We start from the raw sequence: 21,671 nt of genomic DNA, 5'->3' as shown, positions 1-21,671 counted from the left end.
TTCACAAATCAGGACTAACAAAACGCATCAGGGTTTGCAGATGTACATTACTGCATTACGGAGTTATAGCCGATAGAAGTCTGAATCGCTAACCGGAAGCCAACTTTACTGCGGTTCTACAGGCTACTTGTAGCAACCCAGCCTGAAATCACCCTTTGGCACTGCCTTGTAGGTCAGCACAGCCATAGCTACAGTGTGTGCACTTGGCCTTTTCCAAGTTAGGACTGCCACAGGCTCCCTACATTCTGCATGAACATTCTACTCCAAGCTCAATCAGATGAGTGGTGTGACCTGTACACTGCTGCTCACAGTACAAACTTCTCTCTGGAACTAGTGCTAGTGGAGCATGTCCTACATGTCCTTTTAAGCACACATTTGAAATGCCAATACACAAAACCTCTGGTATCTAATTGACTCAGCACTTATCAAACTCATCAGTGAATAATAAAATGGTGCCAGCTAATTTTTTCTCGTCCTGTAATAACAGCTTGTCAGCAACTTTATACAACTTGCTTAATACAGTAGAGTGTAATATAGAACTGTGCAATGTAGCGTGGTGTAATACAGTGTAGAATGATGTAATGTCTGTGTAATGTACTGTAGGATAATATCAAATAGGGTAATACAATGCAGAGTAAAATAGTATTGCGTAATGTAGTGTAGAGTAGTATAAGACAGTGTAATACACTGTAGGGTAATATAGTATAGTGAGGTGCAGTACAGTGTAATATAGTATTGTGTAATGTGGTACAGAGTATCATTGTGTTGCATAATGCAGAGTAGGATAATATGGTATAGTGTAATGCAGTGCAATATAATATAGTGTAATGTAGTATAGAGTAGGTAAAATGCAAATAAAAATACAAAATTTGTAAACAGTGTTCATGTTTGTAAACATACACTAATTCTAAATTTGATGCCTCCAACATATTCCAAAAACATTGGGACAGGGGCACTGTAAAACTGGAAAGTTTGTGGAATAATCAAAAACACCTGTTTTTGTGTAAATAGTAATGCAGTACTATAATATATTATAGTGTAATATGGTATGGTGTAATGCAGTACAGTGTAATATAGGATGGTGTAACGCAGTGAGGAGTAATAGGAGGCAGTTTAATGCAGCATACAGTAATATAGCTTTGTGTAATGCCTGTAATGCTGTGTAATTCCATGTAGTGTAAACAGTGAGCCAGCAGTTGGTGTGTGTGTGTGTGTGTATGTGTGTGTGCAGTGAGCTGAAAGCAGGAAGCAGCTTGTGGAGTCTGAAGCTCCCTTTGCCCTCATCTGTTCCACATCAGCTACCACATTCCTCACTCTATTGCTTCATCCTCTTCTCTCTCTCTTCTTTCTATCTCCTTTTGCCCATTCCTCTTTCCTGCTTCACTCTTATACGCCATGATCTGGTAGCATCACACCCACAACTCACCTCTCTCCCTCTCTTTATTACACACACACACCCATCCTATAACTCACACTGACACTCAATATAACGGGGCCTTGGAGAGCCTGCAGGGGCAGCAAGCCAAATACAGGAAGAGAGAGAAAGATAGAAAGAGAGAGAAAGAGAGAGAAAGAGAGAGAGAGAGAGAGAGAGAGAGAGAGAGAGAGAGAGAGAGAGAGAGAAAGAGAGCAAGAGAGAGAGAGAGTGCAAGAGAAAGAGAAGCAGAGAGAGAGAGAGAGAGAATTATTGTTGTTATTGTTATTGATATTATTGTTTTTCCCATAGTGTATTGTTATTGTACTTCACAGACATGTACTTGAAAGACAGAGAAAGAAAGATAGTGAGATACTGAGAAAAGGAAAGATGATGAGATGGAGATAGACAGAGAGAGAGAGAGAGAGAGAGAGAGAGAGAGAGAGAGAAACCCCATTTGGGACTAGTGCCTTCCTCCATCCCTTTTCTGCTTCTCTTTTTCCCTCTCTCTACTTTTATCCCTTTCTCCAAGTTCACCGACAACTTCCAGACAGGTTGGTGTATAAGAGTCCTTCCTCATTTCCTCTTTCTTTCTTGCTCTCTCTCTCTCTCTCTCTCTCTCTCTCTCTCTCTCTCTCTCTCTCTCTCTTCCTGCCTATCAATGTTTAATAGGGCTCTGCGTGACTGAAAAATGAATGAGCAGGAGAGCAGGAGAGGATATGGCAGCCCAGGGATGATAGATTAGACATAACACAAGAGAAGATAGAGAGCGAGGGAGAGAGGGAGAGAGACAGAGAGAGAGAGAGAGAGAGAGAGAGAGAGAGAGAGAGAGAGAGAGAAGGAGAAACATAGAGAATAAAATAAAGATGAGCGAGTGTTTGTGCTGGAGGGGGGACAGCAGTGGGGACACAAAGATCATACACACACCCATCCCCACATACAAAAGCATGAGGATGGCAACATAATGTCTGTGTGTGTGTGTGTGTGTGTGAGAGAGAGAGAGAACCTTTGACCTTAAAAGAGTGATGGGGATTCTTCTTATCTATGTCTCTGAATAGCAAACAATCTCTGTCTACCGGAAGCAGTATTATTGAAGAAAATCAGACAGCAGGATTTAATGCACATAGACAGTCCTGCAGAGTAGTATCTCGAGTCATATTATGTGGAATTGAGTCAAGACTTCAGTAATGAATTTGATGACTTGAGACTCGACTCTACAAAATACAAAAACACTTGCGACTCGACTTTAACTTGAACACCAGTGACTCAGACTTTGACTTGAACACAAATGATTCAGACTTTGACTTGAACACCAGTGACTCAGACTTTGACTTAGACTTGAGCTTTATGGCTTACATTCTGGCGCCTAACTGCTGCACCCTTTTAAAGTGGAACAGAAAATTTGAAAAAGAAGAGATCTTTTCTGTGAACTTTAGCATGGTCATTTTGGTTCCTGTTGTTTGGTGTCTAAATTGTTTAAACTAGCGGTTGCTTTTAGTTGTTATTTTCACCCCATGCTCCTAATGCTTTCAATAATGATCAAAAACTATTATCTTTAACTATAAATTCAATAGTACTTTGAATTTTTTTATGTGTAGTTGCACTACTCTCTATGTATATCATTATGTCAGTCTGTCATGATTATCTGTGTACCATGGATTTTGAAATTCATTTGCTAAGGTGAAAAAAATAACGGTAATATACAACCATACACTACTAACACACTGACACTAAAACGCTATATTACCACTTCCATAATTGTTGGTGTTCAGTGTTAAAATGACATTAAATCTGCTGAAGAACACAGGATTCTGCACACGACTTGAGACTTGCCTGTACTGGCCCAAGACTTCGGCTGATTTGGGACTCGGGCCTGAGTGTCTTGAGGGACTTAAGACTTAACTGTTACTTGCAACTTAGTGACTTATTCCTATCTCTGCAATGTATGGCATACAACTGTCAATAAAATACTGTGGTACATCATGTGGTACAGGAGTTACAGTAATAGCAGAGTAGTTAGTGTGGTGCAGTAGTCCAGTACAAGACATATTGTAGTAGTGTAGTGTAGTACAGCTGTGAATTACAGTAGTTAATACAGTATAGCAGTGTACTGTAGTAGTTAATGCAGTACAGCAGATGATATAGTCTAAACTGTAGTAGTCTAGTAGTAAAGGTAGTACAATATGTGATGTAGTCTGTAGTACAGTTGTGCTTTAGCACAAATCGAGATTCATCAGACCAGGGTACATTTTCCCAGTCTTGTCCAGTCTGTTCAGTTCTGGTGAGCCAGTGCCCACTTCAGCCTCAGCTTTCTATTTTTGGCTGTTTCAGAAGTGAAACCTGTTGTGGTCTGCTGTTGTAGCCCATCTGCCTCAAGGTTTGATATGTGCATTCTGAGATGCTTTCTGCTCACCACTATTTTATATAGTGGTTATCTGAGTTACCAAAGCCTTTCTATCAGCTCAAACCAGTCTGGCCATTCTTCGTTGACCTCTCTCATCAACAAGGTGTTTCTGTCCGCAGAACTGCCGTTGACTTCATGCTTTTTCTTCAGTGCACCATTCTGTGTAAACTCTAGAGATTGTTGTGCTTCAAAATCCCAGGAGATCAGCAGTTATAGAAATACTCAAACCAGCCCCAATTTTTCCCCATTCTGATGGTTGATGTACACATTGCCTGAAGCTGCTGGCCTATATCTGCATGATTTTTTTGCAATGTTGCTACACGATTGGCTGATTAGATAACTGCATGAATGAGTAGGTGTACAGGTGTTCCTAATAAAGTTCTCGGTGAGTGTACATTACATCATGTAGCAGAGTAGGTAGCATAGTACAGAAGTGTAGCACACTGTAGCACACACGTATCAGTACTGTGCTACAGATTAGAAGTAAAATGAAGTATGCTGACATATACAGTCCAAGCACAAGACAGACAGACAAAAAAGACCACACCCCAGTGTAGTTTTTTATTCATGTTCAACACTTTCCAGTTTATTGATCATGTTCAAAGACAGCGACGAGCTTAGCATCCTACATTATATCTGAGTGATTGTTATTAGTGCTGCCATGATCAACACACCATATTCTGCATTTTGTCCTAATAAAACTGCCAAGTTCTCATTGATATTAATGTTATTATTTCCATACAAAAACAAAGGAGTAAGAGGAATTGTCTCCATAATTATTATATACACAATCTGTACAATTAATAATTTTTGTATCATTTTATCAATGTAATGTAAAAGTTTTGGTAACATCTGAAAGTGAAAGCCATGATGAAGAGACCATGGCCATGGGGAAAAGATAATTAAGAGCCGTTACAGTGATGCCCATACATACACACACACGCAGACATACACACATACACAGCACACCTCGCACACTTCAATTACCATGACAACAGCGTGGAAACAAAACCATCATAGTGACAACAACACTGAAAATGTGTCACCATGAAGCTCATCTCTGAGTGACATTCAGAACGCCCTGACAATGTCAAAGTACCCTGCTGTAAAAAACGCGCAAGGTTAGCTTCAAAATTAAAACAAGATCACTCAAACACAATAAACATACATAACCCAGTATGATCACACTCACAAACTCAATCTTCTCATTCTTCCAACACACGCTATGATATAATGACAAATGAACATAGTACAAAAGAAACATGATTTGTTTTAACAATTGTCATCTAAAATGACAGAAACCAAACTAAATATTTACACATTTCCTTAAACAAGATTAAAAAGATTTATGTTCTAACATTAGTAGTAAAGACTGGATCAGGAAATCTTACTTCTGTTCATAGTTTAACTGTAAGTCAACTACTGTATATCTAAGTCATATTAATGATATACATGAGCCAAAATAATTTAAAAATGAGCTAAAAATACTAAGAAGAATTATAGAAAAATCATACCTACTAGTCTGCCTACAAGTAGTTTCTAGTAATTCTACCCACATACAAGTAAAATGATGTAATTAAGCGTATAGATATGCAGTGAGAGCGAATGCATGTTTAGCTGCTAAATGGTGCGTTAAGCTGAGAGTGTTACAGTTTATACTAAGGTAAAGGAAATGCATTAACCTTTACCCAAAACCCAATTCCCCACATCAAATCCTAACATTACCCCCTACACCAACCCTCAACACAAACCCTAACCCTTGGCGTGGTGCAAGGGCTGTTTGATTCCAGAAAGTCTAAAGTCGACTCCTATTCCAATTCCAAGTGGACAGAGTAGATTCCGAGAGTCAGTTCTACACAGTGATTTTTTTTTAAATTCTTGATTCCAAAAATCAAGATGTAAGCCCCTATTACATATGCACTTTCACACTGGAATATGACGGGAAGTGGTTAAGTGTGAACAAAAGCTGGAGTCAAAAGGCAGTAAGACTGAAGTAGCAATTTACCTCCATGAGGGCTAGTGCAATTCCCACAAAATTACCAAGAAGGCTCATATGTAAACAAACACTGATACTTTAACAGAAAAACAAAGTTGTCTTTGTTACGGCCAGCAAAGTTAAATGTTTCTGAGTTTTCAGTTTTTGTGAGTGAAAAATGTGTATTTTGTACATTATTCTATTGGCATTCTGCTGGAGAAAATCAGCAAAATCTGCCCCCTGTGCGTGAGTGGCTGCTACTGCGCAAAAGTGCTGCAGCGTAACTAGCAAGACCATGTAAAATTACCTTAGATGTAAAAACATATTCTAAGGATTGTAAGCCACTTTTTATAACAAATTTTACATTAACTCATTTATCCACTTTGTCCAAGCACAGTGCAAGAAAAAATGTGTGAACACCTGAATGTATGTATAAAGGCATCCTAAAATATGCCCTGGCCTTAATCTGAGCCTGAAGTTGTGTCTGTTGTGCCTGGCAGCAGGCAGGGGCCGGGACAACTGATTTAGTATAAATAGCTTGCTAAATGTTTGCCTCCTGTCTTTCTTTTTGTTTTTGGAAATTTTTCTTTAGAAAGTGAGGTGTGCTCCACCGGCACACCTCACTCGCAAGTCACTGCTAGCAAGTACCATACATACCTGGTTTGGGGGGCAGGACTTAACCATTTCATGTATATGGAGGTGGGGGGGGGGCAGGAAACATAGAGGCTCTCTGGATGTTTACTTCTTACCAAAAACAAGAAAAGAAAAAGAAAAGAAGTACATAGTAAATTCAATATTCTATTAATGATGATAGGACAATAATTTAATATTAAAAAATACCTAATGTTCTAATAATTTTTAGGGCCCCTGTCAGTCTCAGGTCCTTAGAATCATCCCACCCCCACCCCCCCATACAGCACCCCTGTGCAGGTCTGATTTACAGCTATCAGAGGTGCTTACTTAAGGTTACTGCTGCCAGAGAAGGTTCACCCATTTTTTAAGTCCAAAGGTTCACATACTTCTTCCATCAGCACTGTGAATGTTTTAATTGGTGTCCACAATAAAACATGAAAGATTATAACTTTTTGTGTGTTATTAGCTCTAGAACATTGTGTTTGTCTATACTTGTGACTTAGATGAAGAAAAAAAAATCAAATTTCATGACCAATTAATGCAGAAAAGCTGCGTTAAATTAAGGCCAAAGCTTCGGAGTTTACTCTCAAAAGTGGAATCAACTCTTTCTAGGATTGACTCCCAACCACAGATGGTTCATTAAGCTGAGATCGTTGTAGTTTAGGTTGAGGTAAGGCGACAAAGTTAATGTCTGAACCCCAGCCCAACACCAATGTCTAACACAAACATCTGCCAACCCCAACAGCAAAAACCCTAACCCTTGCCATGGTGCTTTAAGCTGAGGGTGCTGCAGTTTGTGCTAAGCTAACTGGAGCTAACATCCTAATCTCATCCCAAAGCCCTCAACACCCATGCCCAACACTAATCCTAACATGAGTGTTCCAACCCAGACTACAAGGTAGACACTCTAGCAAGCAGCCTAGACTCCACAGCCCAAATATGTCTCACAAACACATATGCTTGACCACTATACTTTCTAAAACTTTAGAAATCTCTGATAGCGGGAACAGCTCGGCTCAGTGTGCAGGAGCTCGTAGCCTTTGCTGGTGGGTTTGAGGAGCTGCTATAGGCAGATAGCTATATGGGAGAGATCTAGTGTGGTATCCACAACTGACCAAGTCACTCTCAGCTTTACACACGCAAACACTGCTCACTGCTTATTGCAATCCAGAAACTGTGTAAAATGGTCAAACACATGCTAACACACAAATGAAATGCAAAAAGGCTTAACCAACAAGTACTACTGATACATATAGATAGTAAAGATTTGAATCAAAAGGACATTAAGAAGAAATACTTTGGAAAAAGCATGGATAACTAACTCTTGATTAGTTCATCCAGAGTGGACAGTGATTACTAAATGATTCAGAGGCAAAAACACAGTGAAAGTAGTCACATAATTGCACCACCACACACACGCGCACCCTCACACAAAGGAGAAAACGGTGTGTGTGTATGCATGTGCATGTATGTGCGAGTCGAACATTCCTCAAGTGCTAGGCCCTTCTTCATACAGTACATTAGCATGAGAATGAGACTCCTCAGGTTCAAGTAAAGCTTGACGGTGTGAATGAGGCTGACTCCACAGCAGTAGCAGCAGCCTTTCTGCCAGAGGCTGGACACCTGCTGCTTTGCAACACAAGCACAATGTATGTAACTGTACTAATTAACTTCAAACCAAACAGAAGCAGCGACTCCTAAGGAAGTGCGGCCTTTTTCGAAAGCAGAAGCTCACACCAAGCAGAGTGTGTGTGGGTCGATGAGAGAACGCATTGTGCATGTAAGACTGTTTCTAGATGATCGGTGATGATCCACACTGTGGCATACGTAATCAAAAGCTTGAAAACCTGCTGTAAAAAGTAACGAAAATTACAACGCAATTTTAAGGGAAACTTATTTAGGAGCCCTAAAACTTAACAATACTTTCTTATGGAAGTTTCAAAACACAGAAGCCAACACTCACGGGCTGCGGCGTCTTAGTGAAAGTAAGCAAAAAAACACTCTTAACCAGTCTGCTTCTTAACTATCAAGTAATAAACATGAATTTAAAAGCAAAGAAACTACTGTTTATTATATCACTTACAATGAGTAATACTTTTGTCTTAACTACAGTTTGCATATTTTTGTTTTTGAGGTTTTTTTTTTGTTTTTGTCCTTATTTTGGTTATTTGTTAAATTTTGTAAAAGATATAGTAAAGGTCCATCCTGTATATCAGACTGTAAGAAGATCATGTGTGTGTGAAGTGTATGCAAGTGTAGAAAGTAGAGTGTGTTATTTACACCAGAAGTGCTGATACTGACCTTTTCGTTCTGTCTTTTCTTCCTCAGGCCTCGGTATACTTTGAGTGAAACGGAACTTGCAAAATTTACACTAAGCCATAACCACCTCCATGAGCTTACAAGCTTTCATACTCTCTGAGGTTTTACTAGCATTTGAACCAACCAATCACAGGCATTGTCACATAGCATGTTTGTCCACAGAGTTCGCCCAGCTGCCATGTGCGCAACTGTGGTTGTTTGTTTTCTCTGTGATTACTAAATATTGTTTGTCAGGTGGATGTCTTCTTTGCCAGAAGTATACTGAGGCCTTTATTCTGATAATCACACCCTTGAAGGCCAAACCGCTTTGGAAAAAAGTGATACGAATGTTCTGCAAGTAAGAAAAAGGTAAAAATTTGCAGAAATGGGCCACATCAGCAGCGGAAACAATTACGTTTTGCAAATGATATCAAATCATGTACATGCGTATGCGTGTGTGGGATGAGTCAACCCAAGCTGATGGACCACCCTAGAATTTGTCTTATTCCATCATTCTTATCAGCACAGTTTAAAACCTCTATTTCAGTTCACTCTGGAGCCACAAGAGGCAGTCCACGACAGTGTCTCGAAATGATAAAGACATAAATGAAAGATCCTGTGGTGTTGATCTGGAAGCAGGCCTACTGCCAAACTGCCAGATAACATGGCAAAATGCCAAAACCAGCCTTAACCAGCATTAGCAATATCAATACTAGTACCAGATCTGCGATCACAATGTTATTGGTAGCGTTATTGATTATTACCCTGTTAGCATCAGAATTTTGTATTCTCTTTCATGATTGTTACTTCATTGTACAGTAAGTCAAGGAGACAAAAGAAGGAGAAAAGGAGAGGAGAAAGGATCTGAGCGTGAGGAGAGATAGGAAAGGACAGAGAGAAAGAGAAAAAGCTTTTGGGGAGGGTTGGCAAAACTCTTATCTGCACTCCTCTCTAGTTCTTTCTCTCTCTCTCTCTCTCTCTGAGACACTTGCCCATATGGCCTGTTGTCTAACCTCTCCATCTCTCCACTTCCTCTTTAGCACTCTGCGGGCTGTGGAACAAATCGTGAGTTTCACAGTCAGTGGTGTGAGGCTTCTGTGAGACTGTGATCTGACTAATGCAGAGATACGCAGATACTGTAGCTAGGTTAGGATTGGTCAGCTGAAATTGATCTCCACTTTCTCCTCTCCTCATCATCAGATTTATACCTTTTCTAACACTTTATCTCCACTCCATTGATCCTCCTCCCTCCCTCCCTCCATCCCTCCTTCCCTCCGTCCCTCCCTCTCAAACATCTGACTCAATGCTGGAGAGTTTCTCGTACACATGGCCATTCGTGCCATTGAAGGGTCTGGGCGGCCCAAGGCCCAGCTTGCTGCCCGAATGCTGGTTGGGGAAGCAAGAGGAGGGGAGGAAGGAGGAGAGCTGCTGCTGCTGCTTCTTCATGTAGTAGCTCTTGGCTCCATGCAGCAGGCACTGGTCATCCCCGAAAGTGGGGATGAATGGGTTGTGGTTGGTGCGGTCTGGGTAGAGAGACTTGGAGAGAGAGTAGGCAGGTCCCTCAGCTAGGCCTCTCTCTCGAAGGTCTCTCTCTCCCATGGAACGCCGGTGAGGCCCAATGTCACCCCCTTGGAAAAGGCCGAAGTGGGGTGCCGAACCTTTGCCCCGGTCACCAGGGCTGTAGAAATCCTGATCTGTCGCAACCTGGTGGTCAAACATGTGTGCAAAAGGGCTGGAGCCCTCCAGGTATCTCTCTTTCTCCTTCAGACTCACACTGCGAGGGGGTGGCGGTAAAGCTCCGCCCATGACATCCCCACCACCCAGCCCAATCCCCACCCCTTCTTCCCTCTGCAAGTCCATGAAAGTGTCATACGAATGCTGTCTCCGCAGAGGCTTCCCGCTGAAAGCCCGCCGCCGCTGTGATGGTGTCTGGCCTCGCCCCCCCACCAGCTGGTCCAATAGGTGGTTGCTGTCCTCACTGATGTCATACAGGTTGCCAGACTTTTTGCATGCCTCGCACCTCATACATGTTGCTGAGCTGGGCCGACTGGCCCCACCCCCCAGCCCACCTCCAGATGCGCCACAGGTAGTGACCCCACCCCCTCCACCACTATAGCCACCACCCCCAGCATGCAATGCCATGCGTTTGCTTCCTGCACTGCTAGCTCTGCAATTTCGGCATTCCCACTCCCCACCTCCGCCTTTACTCTCCGCCTTTGAGGGTTTGCTCTTCAAGAAGTCATCCACTGGCACCAGGCTGGAGCAATTGGCTCCACCTCCAACCCCAGGTCCACCCCCACTTGGCCCGTCTGTCAGGTCCACATGCTCCCACTGGGGCACACCCTCTTTGGGCCGGAACTGGTCCAAGTAGAAGTCTCGCAGACTCTCCTCCTTGCCTTGGTACAGGAATGAGGAAGAACCTCCTCCTCGTAGGGGTGGGGACGAGGAGCGTTTTCCATGGTAATGGTGGTGATTGTGATGCGGTCTTCGTCGCATCTCAATGTGGTCCATTTCCCGGACAAGCTCACGGCGGGACTTGGCAGATGCAGGCCTCTTCTTCAGGCTATCTCGGTACTGCTTGCGCTTCTTGCTGTTGCCTTCCAGATTGCCATAGGTGACGGTGTGTGTGGAAATGTCTGACACATCATCTGCACCACTGCAGTAGCGGTCATGACACGTTGGGATGTAACCTGAGCTGGAGGCTCCGCCCTTAAACGAGAACTTTCCATACAAATCAGCTAATCCTTGCTTGAAGCCCTGGCCTGATGGTGGAGTCTGGGCTTGCAGCAGGTCAAACTTGCTCATATTCCGGTGAGTAAGGGCAGAGCAGGGCTGGGTGGTGAAGATTGGTGCCACCCCACCACCCAAACTGTCACAGTCGAACATGCCACCTTCCAAGGAGCTGCTTGACCCCAGGCTGGGAGGACGGGGGACAGTTGGACCAGACAGTCCCAGGGCTGATCCTGTGTGGTGGTGCAGGTAATGTTCCTGGTACAGATTACTGTCCTTAAGGTGCAGGTTGCCAAAGGTGCGCTCCACCTCATTGATGTAGTCGCTGAACATGTTGTCGTCCGGCAGGTAGGGGGCCTTGCAGTCCGAGTGTCCTGCCAGGCTGCGGCGGTGCTCACTGATGTCGTAGACAGACGACTCACGGCGGATGAAGTCCAGGGCGCTGTGGGGTGAGCCATTGACCCCAGACAGGGATGCCATGTTCTTGGCTGTGCGCAACAGTCGCAGAATGTTGGAGTGGGTGTTGTTCATGGTGGCTGAGGGAGAATTCATCGCTGAACTCTTGTCCTCAATCTCAACACCATGGATGCAGCTGTATACCTCCTGAAACACAGAGAAAAAGATAGAGGATCACGGACACATGAGGCCTTCGGAAAAAAGGTTGCACATAAGCATCCCTATAGGTAGAGATGGGTATCATTAGGATTTTATTGATACTGATATCAATAATGATACTGCTTATTGATCCCAATAATTACAGATATTCTTATCGATACTTCTCCCCATAGTTTGGTGTAAAAAAATAAAAACATGACATGAAAAGTTGTGAAAAGATTCAACAGTTATTTTTACTAGTTAATAACAAGTTAAAATGTTTTCTGCGTTTACCTGGTACTAACACCTTGATTTTGATACTGATTACTGACCAATATTTTATTTATTTATTTTTTTATGCCTTCTTTTAAATTACATACTGAAGGTAGTGTGGGGTCTGAAAAAGAGGACATTATATATTAATTTATATAACCATTATATAAATTTAAAAAACCATAAGCAATACAAAATTAGTTACCCCTGGTTGTCAGCACAGGCGTTATGATAATAACAGCTGCACCATTTAAGATGAAATGGGAAAATTCGAACATGAAGCTGGTGAATGGGAAGCCAATTTCAGCGTTGTACTGTGTTAATGAATACAGACTTATTTATATAATGGTAACGAGTGCTACCTTGACTTGACAAGGTCGAGACAGTCGCATTTTTAGTTCGGCAAATCCCATCAGCATCGGAGCCGGCAGGCTGCACTGAGGATGTTGGTGCAGCGGCCGGTTTGCTGCACTGCTTCAGATTTATAGAATGTTGTATTCGTAAATGTTTCATGAGGTTGGTGGTGTTATCTTCTTTACATGCAACTGCCATTTTGCATACCGTTTTAGCTCCATGTTCATTAAATGTAGTAAAGTGAGCCCACACTTTCGAATGTTTTACCTTTTCAGCCATGACCGGAGTGCACGGAGTGACAAAGGTTAGGGGTAGCCAATCAGAGGCATACAAATGCTTTCGTCACATGGAGCAGAGCGCTCCTCCCACTGATCCAATCTAGCACCAACTATATGAAAAGGCCAGCAATGGTAGAATGAATTAATATTACATAAATACCGATAGCAGCTCCGTTTGTCAAGGAGCTTATTAATATTTTGGTACAGGCCAGTCAGGAACCAGTTATCGATACCCATGCCACCATAAGTGATAAATTCAAGTGGGAGCTTAGGAAACTATTTTTATGTTGGAGTTTCTAAACTGTTACTGACTATTAAACTTTTTGTCATAGTAGACTGAAATGATAGTTTCAGTGGTCAGTGGTAGATAAATCTGTCATTTTTAAATGCAATTTAATGTAACTATTAATGTACCATTAATAGTTACCAAGTTGACCACAGACCTTTGTTTACATCTGTAACCATTAGCTGAATATGTATGGTTTTACAACTTAATTATGACTTTATAAGTGCATGAGAAATAGTATACAATGAGCAAGTGAAGGCAAAAATAGTAAGAAAAAAAGTGAGAGAAATGATGAGTTACAGAGGGACAGAGAGAGTATGAAATACTAACAGTGTCATATATCTGTTACTGGAGGTGTGATTTAATAATGGAGGCATGGCACTCACTTGCCGCTGATGATCCTGCTAGAAAACGTGTTTCTATGAAGGCAAGCAACCAGGGTGGTGGTAGTAATGGAAAACATCTGCCACACATATGTTCATCGTTGCATAAATATGGCGTCAGATTAAAGCCAAAACATTTTGTATCTATAAACTGTGATTTGTAGACACTGTTGTAGCTGTTAGTCTCTTACAGCTCAGGCATGGTGTTACCATTCTAACAGTGGTGCAGCAGCACAATATCAATTTAATCACAGAGAGCTGAGAAACAAACCTATGTAAACTGAATGAGGGGTGGAGAAAGGTTGGACAGTTGTTCCACAACTCACCGATAGCCAATTAACTCTCCACTTAAAGGAAAAGCTACACAGAAGAGATGCAGTCCTTCCTCTTAAAGGCACAAACACCTGCCCCACAGCGAGGCAGAAGCCAATGATGTGGCAGACATTTTGGGGTGGCCAATCAGACTTCAGGTACAGCACTGGCCACCCAGGCCACCCCTTTAAAACAGTGCATGTGTAAATCTACAAATCACAGATCACAATTCTTTCATATTTCCACAATACAAACTCCATACTAAACTACAAAGATAATTAAAATTGCTGCCAGCTCCAATTCCAGCAGATGCTAATCCATACAGATTTAAATGACTAAATATCAGAGCTTGTGATTATTGATTGTGAATAACACTCTATTGTTTGGCCACACAAGTCTTTCTTAACAAACATACCACTAATTCACACCGAGTTTATCAGTGGCCACTTGTTGGGCAAATGTCCTTATTTGAAGCAAACAAAGCAAGGCAATAGGAGGAGAGGAGCAACAAACTATTGAGTGGCAAAAATAAATCTCTAGTCTCATGGTTATATTTTTATTTAGAGAATAGTAATTATTATAGTGATTCCTTAAGTTTTGTTTTGTGGCATCGCTGCCGTGCAAATAGCAAAGTATCTGATCAGGAGCACCCTCACTTAAATATTTGTCAAAAAAATTTAGAAAAAGACAGACAGCCACCCTTAGGGCATTCTTGGCTTTCATAGATGGCCTATTGAATTCTGGGAATTAAAAAATATGTCTGTAATATTAAGTTTATTTACTGATTAATTTGTCAAGGACAGTGTACATTAACAAACAGTATCAACAGAACTGTAAAGGAGCCAAAGTTACTGGAAATTGCTTTCATCAGTTGTCCCTGGCCAGAGGCGGTTCAATTTTTATTTTATAATGTCATTAGTCTCTGCAGTTATTGTAGTAATACTCTTATTTTATTGTTATGTTTTGGTTAGAAAAAAGGGACTCTTGAACTTGTCCAATCTTCAATTTTTCTGTGGTTGTTTGTCCGTCTTCATCATAGTTGATGATAACAATGGCACGTGCCATTTTAATGAATTTTGGTAAATACGCATAAGACTGAACAGAACATTTTGAGCCCAGAATTCTCTGTGGCACAGCCAAGTAACATTAATTTAGTAAGATAACTGAAAGTGTGAAAGTAAATTGACTTATAGACTGAAACATACTAGAAATCAACATGAAAAATTTATTCTTGGAAACACACGTTTATTATAATGTACAGGGGTGTAAAAAGTAGAGAAAGGCTTTACTAAAGTGAAAGTATGGGTATTCAGTCAAAATCTTACTCAGTTTAAAGTGTAAGGGGCCAAAATTAGATTTGAGAGAAAGTCAAAATCTATAGACATTTAAATATACATTTAGAAGTATATAAAATTAAAAAGTAAATGTTTTAATTTTGTTTTTTCGTGGTATGCGATGCATTGGTGTTATGCGGTGACTAATATGTGGTACTAATCCTTACCTATTATTAAATCTGCATAGTTATGGGGAGTATTATTTTACACTGATATGAATTTGGTTGGATGTTTTATTAAAAAAATAAATTCTAATCTGAACTGGCAAGAGAAAAAAGAGAGCATCTCAGGGCCATTTCTCATGGTGAATAACTTGGACTTTGAAGATCTAAATGATAATGTAAAAAGTAAAATGTATGTCTTTTTCCTGGAAATGTAATTGAGTAAAAGTACAAGTAATTAATTTCAGCAATACTTGGGTAAAATACAAATCTTCCAAAATAATAATTAAGTATAGTAACACCCCTGGTAGTTTTTCATGAAATTAGGGGTACGCGAAAAAATCGCTTCTTAGATGCATCGCGATGCAGACATGGACGATTCTGAATCGATTCACAAATGTCAAAAATCGATTTTCTAAATATTTAATTTATAACGTAATGTTGACGGAATAGAAGATAAGATAAGATAAGATAATCCTTTATTAATCCCACAACGGGGAAATTTGCGGTGTTACAGCAGCACAGAAGACAGAGCAGCAGGAAATATACAAACAATATATAAAATAGAACAAACAATAAAAATATAAAGATATATGTATATGTACAAAAATTACAAGAAAAATATACAAAGTATTAAATTTAAATTTAGAAATGTAGAAATGTATGTATTGTAGTGAGTATTGCACAGTGAATGGCGGAACTTGGAAGTGGGTAAGTGCAGTGCCCGGACAGTCTGTGGCGGCACATAACAAAACCACAACTGGATGAGTGAGAAATCCGACCGGCAACCTCTGCATTAAAAGCCAGGTTAGGTCAGGAGTCACAACCCAAATGTTAAGAAGAGCCATTTTGTCCTTTCAACAAAAATCAGACCACCTTGGGAGCCACAACATTAGTCCAGTATGTCTCAGTATGTGATAATGTCCTAGTATAGACTAAAAAATATAAACGAAAACGCGGACTTACTTTGCTCTGCTTTAAGCTTCAACTATAGCTGCTTTTCTTCCAACCAGAAAACTTTTCCTCAAAAGTTGAATAGCTTCTTGTAAAATGTCTCTCAGCGTTTTACGAGGCTGAAGTCACTTCTCACTCGCCAGCTTCTTGATGAACTTTACCATTCCACCTTAAATTCTGACTGAGGCACCGAATGTAAAACCAGCACAATTTAAGGTGGAACGGGAAAATTGGAAAGAGAAGCGACTTTATCTTCGCAACTTTTCAGTTAGTGTTTGACAGTCTCTCCTTGCAGATTTAACATACCAGGAAACCAAATGCGCTGCTTATAAATGCGAATAAGTCTGTTCATCCCCAAATGTTCGTCTGTCTTTCTCTTTTCCTTTTTCGTTCGCTACTAGCCAGGCGAAACCTTGTTGCTACGTTGCCCCCCCCACCACAAGACCAAACCCGAAGTTATGAAATCACTAAAGAATATATAATGTGCTGCGTGGTCATCCTTTACCACTGGATCTTATTTCACCGTAACAGCACATTTTATCACAGATGAATGGCAGCAGCGTCTCCAAACAAGAGCAGTTAATGAGAGCCTTCTAGTTCACTTGCCACATCACTTCCATTTGTAAAATTAATAAAAGATATTGGATGTAAATGCATTATGGATCATTACAAATACTTTGCTTTAAAACTACCAGTCCAAGTACCAGTACCAAGTCCTCAGACAGTAAGAAAATAGAAATCATGTATAGAAAAAAAAAGATGCATCGAGATGCATCGATAATCGTTTTATAATCGCATCGCAGCCCTCTGAATCATAACTGAATCGAATCGTGAGATGCCTAGAGATTACCATCCCTACAAGAAATATGAAGCGCTGAACGCCAAAGCCTAATAGCACTGAACTCCCAAACCTTACTGCAATGCACCCCCAAACCCAACAGTGCTGAACGCCAAAGCCTAATAGCACTGAATCGTAAAGCCTACAGCACTGAACCCCCAACACGGCAGAACTGACCCCCCAAATGCTACAGCACTAAACTCCCAAATCCTGCAGCACCAAACCCCCGAAACCAAGAGCACTGTCCCTTCAAACCAGCACCAATGAACCTCAAAACCTGTAGTATTGAACCCCCGAAATCTACATTGAATCTCCAAACCCTACAGAACTGAACCCAAATTCTACGACACTGAACTTTCAAACTCTACAGTACTAAACCACCAAATCCTACAGCAGAACACCCAAACTCTAGAGGTCCCGTGGTTTTCAGCCTGTTGGCCGTGACCACCCTGTGGGCTGTGATGGTACTGGTAGTGGCCTGTTGGCTATCAGTTGTTTGTTTTACCGTAAAAAAATGTTAGAATATAGACATTCAATCAAAAGCAATTTTAAAAATGACATTGATTATTTGCAAAAATAAAACATATATTGAGCTCATTCATTGTTCTGGCAAAATAGTAGCTGGTTAAAGTTTATAATTTCAGTGCAAGTCAAGGTAAACTGTTTCACTTTTCAATTGTTTGGAACTCATTAATTGTGGATAAACGGTTAAAAAAGTTCTTTTAAAAGGAAAGCTTTGAAATCCAACAATTTACAACATCACATGGAGACTAAACACAGTAAATATGTATCTAAAACTGTCAAAGTTAGCCATAACAACGTTTTTAGCTTTCCTCTCTTCAGCCTTACATCCAGCACTCAGTAGCAGCCAAACTAGATCAGCTCTTTAGGTGATTCAGAAAAATTCACCTGCTCGGTTAAATCCTGTCGTGGACTGCAGAAGCTTTGGTCATTGTTTGTGTGGGCTAAGAGTTGCAAAAGGCTGGGAACCCCTGCTCTAGAGCACTGAACCCCCAAACCCTACAGCACTGAAATCCCAAAGCCTAAAGCAATGCAACCTCAAACCCTATAGCACTGACGTCTACAACCATGCAACACTGAACTCCCAAACCCCACAGCACTGAATCCCCAAACCCTACAGCACTAATCTCCCATACCCTATAGCACTGAATCCCCAAACTCTACAGCGCTAATCTCCCTTACCTTACAGCACTGAATCCCCAAAGCCTACAGTACTGAACTTCCAAACCCTACAGCACTAAAATTCTAAAACCCACAGTACTGAACTCCCAAACCCTACAGCACTAGACTCCCAAACCCTCTAGCACTGAACTGCCAAACCCTACAGCACTGAACTCCCAAACCGTACAGCAATGCACACCAAAACCCCACAGCATTAAACCCCCAAACCCCACAGTACTGAACCCTGAAACCCTACAACACTAAACCCTGAAACCCTACAGCACTGAACTCCCAAACCGTACAGCAATGCACACCAAAACCCCACAGCATTAAACCCCCAAACCCCACAGTACTGAACCCTGAAACCCTACAACACTAAACCCTGAAACCCTACAGCACTGAACTCCCAAACCCTACAGCACTGTCCCTCCCAAACCCTACAGTACTGCACCATGAAACTCTACAGCACTGACTTCCCAAACCCTACAGCAATGCACCCCCAAACCCCACATCATTAAACCCCCAAACCTACAGCACTGAACTCCCAAAACCTACAGCACTGAACTCCTAACCCCACAGCATTAAACCCCAAAACCTATAGTACTGAACCCTGAAACCCTACAGCACTGAAACCCTACAGCTGGGAACCCCTGCTCTAGAGCACTGAACCCCCAAAGCCTACAACACTGAAATCCCAAAGCCTAAAGCACTGAACTCCCAAACCCTACAGCACTGAACTCCCTAACCCTTGAGCACTGAACTACCAAATCCTACAGCACTGAACTCCCAAACCATACAATACACACACTCATACCCACACTACAAAACATGCTGCCTCATTCACAAGCTGAGAGACACATGCTATGAAACAATACACACGACAATCAATGAATAATGCAGATGCTGTCACACGTTGCACACTACAGTTAACAACCTGTGAAAAACACAGTATATGTGAGTATATAGTGTGTGGAAGTGTGTGTGTGTCTCACCCTGCTGATAGTGAATGTCAGTCCTGGTTTTCCAGAACATACTCCCATGAAGCAGAAGCGCAGCTGCCAGTAGAAGAGATGCTCAGCAATGAAGGTGATGAGGGACAGGGCCATGGCCGCCCCCAGCATGTAGAAAACTCCAGCCATGTTATCCACATCCAGCTGGCTGCTCATTACCTCATTCTTCTCATGGTGGCAGATTCCTGTTAGCCACAAGGCCTCCAGTTCCTCCATCTCACCTAGGAGAATCACAGACACATACACACAGAGGAAGATGTAAGGCAGGAGCATATGTGGCTGTGATGTAGCATCTATGAGCAGCAACTTAGAGGAAGAAGGGAAAGAAAAAAAATAAAGAATAAGAAGAGGAAATAAAACAGAGAAATTTTAAGGAGTAGGAGAAAAAGAAAGGAAAGGAAAGGAAAGGAAAGGAAAGGACTCGAGAAATGGGAAAAGGGAAAAGGAGAGAAGGAGAAAAATTAAAGGAATAGAAAAGAAAATAAAAGACAAGAAAATAAATAATAAGAAGAGGAAATAAAACAAAGAGAAATTTTAAGGAGTAGGAGAAAAAGTAAGGAAAGGAAAGGAAAGGAAAAAGAAGAAAAGCAAAAAAGAAGAAATAAAAACAAGAGAAAACTAAAAAGAAATGGAAATGAAGAGCGAGAGAAGGAGAAAAATTAAAGCAATAGAAAAGAAAATAAAAGACAAGAAAATAAAGAATAAGAAGAGGAAATAAAACAAAGAAATTTTAAGGAGTAGGAGAAAATGTAAGGAAAGGAAAGGAAAGGAAAGGAAAAATAAGAAAAGCAAAAAAAGGAGAAATAAAAAACAAGAGAAAAAGAAAGAAAGGAAAATAAAGGAGAGTAAAAGAATAAAAAAGGAAAAGAAAGTGAAGTAAATGAACAATGTGTGTATGTGTAATAGTTAGGGATAGGATAAAGATAAGATAAAGGAACAGAAAAGAAATGGAAAAGTAAAGGACGAAAAAAGGAAACAAACAGAAAAGAAAAAATGAAAGGAATTGAAAAAGAAAATTTAAAAAAAAGAAAGGAAAAGAAAACCAAAGACAAAATGAAAATAAGGAAAAGAAAGGAAAAAGAAATAAAAAGAGGACATGAAATGAGGAAAAAGAACAGAAAAAGAAAAGAATAAATAAAAAGTAAAAGGAAACAAGGGAAGGGAAGAGAAAAGAAGGAAAAAGAGAAAAGTGACATAATTATGTGTTTAATATTTCTGATGTTGTTTTAGTGATTTGAAAAGTAGTTAAAACCAGTTCAGTAAATTCCCTTTTTCTCTCTGTTCTATCATCCTGTGCCATGTCTGTATGTGTGTGTGTGTGTGAGGTGTGGGAGTTGATGTGCTGCTATATCAGTTTCAGTATCTGGGCCACAGTTCTGTGTGTGTGTATGTGTGCTTTACTGTGCTAAAATGACATTGAAATCCAGAGAGAGACACACACACACACACACACACTGACCCACTTGAACATACAGGATTGATTCAAATACACACATGCACACCACATATCTAAACAGATTTTTTCTAAACACTTTTTTCACAAAGATGGTGTTGCTTCCAAACCTTTAGCCTGAAGAGTTAAAGCACTCCTCAAACATATACACACACCAGAAACTTCACACAGCTAAAGAAATAAATTTTAATACAACAAAGATTGTTCCTTGAAGTTTGCAACGTCTCCAGCTCCATAAATGAACTTTAATATACAAGCGCAATGTAGGCCACTGCAGTAGAGTCTGAGCTGTATGTGTGTGTGTGTGTGTGTGTGTGTGTGTGTGTGTGTGTGTGTTTGTTTTCATATATTTTCAACTAAAAAAACACCAGACTGTAGGAAAATCAGAGAAAACCAGGGCTAAACTAACAGAAGAATGTTTAATTTGTTGAACTAAAAGGGTAAAATAATTTCTTTTTGGTTCGTTAAGGTTAAAATTAGTACATATAAAAATTATATTACCTATAGGTAGTTACATATCATTGTTGGAACAAAATCTCATATCACTAAAAAATGCTTTATAGGAGAAGGAAAAAATGGTTTTAACTTTCAGTGTAGGCTAACGTAACAAGATTTTATTCTGAGTCTAGGATCTATTTATGTAAAAAAAATGTACAAGTCACAAAAATGTACAAGGTTTTGTTCTGACATTGATGACAAATATAATACAAATGGTACATGTTTGAAAACACCAGCTGCCTTTCTCATGATGAATGGACCAATAGAAATTATCCAAAATTACTTTAAAAAATATCTTGTTAAATTA

At 40.5% G+C, this 21,671-nt stretch overlaps 1 protein-coding gene across 1 annotated transcript in view; it reads right to left on the bottom strand.

The window, feature by feature from the left end:
* Nucleotides 1-8,586: 8,586 nt before the first annotated feature.
* LOC118805887 (glutamate receptor ionotropic, NMDA 2B) overlaps nucleotides 8,587-21,671 on the bottom strand; it is a 126,583-nt gene continuing 113,498 nt past the window's right edge. The window contains exons 16-17 of the mRNA XM_036567029.1: nucleotides 19,396-19,634; nucleotides 8,587-12,057 (exon numbers count right to left, since the gene is read on the bottom strand). Of these exons, the coding sequence (XP_036422922.1) occupies nucleotides 10,012-12,057; nucleotides 19,396-19,634 (2,285 nt within the window). The 3' untranslated portion in view covers nucleotides 8,587-10,011. The remainder of the gene's footprint in view (nucleotides 12,058-19,395; nucleotides 19,635-21,671) is intronic.

The sequence above is a fragment of the Colossoma macropomum genome, unplaced genomic scaffold, assembly GCF_904425465.1.
Source record: "Colossoma macropomum unplaced genomic scaffold, Colossoma_macropomum, whole genome shotgun sequence".
Lineage (NCBI taxonomy): Eukaryota > Metazoa > Chordata > Actinopteri > Characiformes > Serrasalmidae > Colossoma > Colossoma macropomum.
Note: the sequence above shows the minus strand (reverse complement) of the source record. Positions and strands in the feature narration are given on the sequence as shown.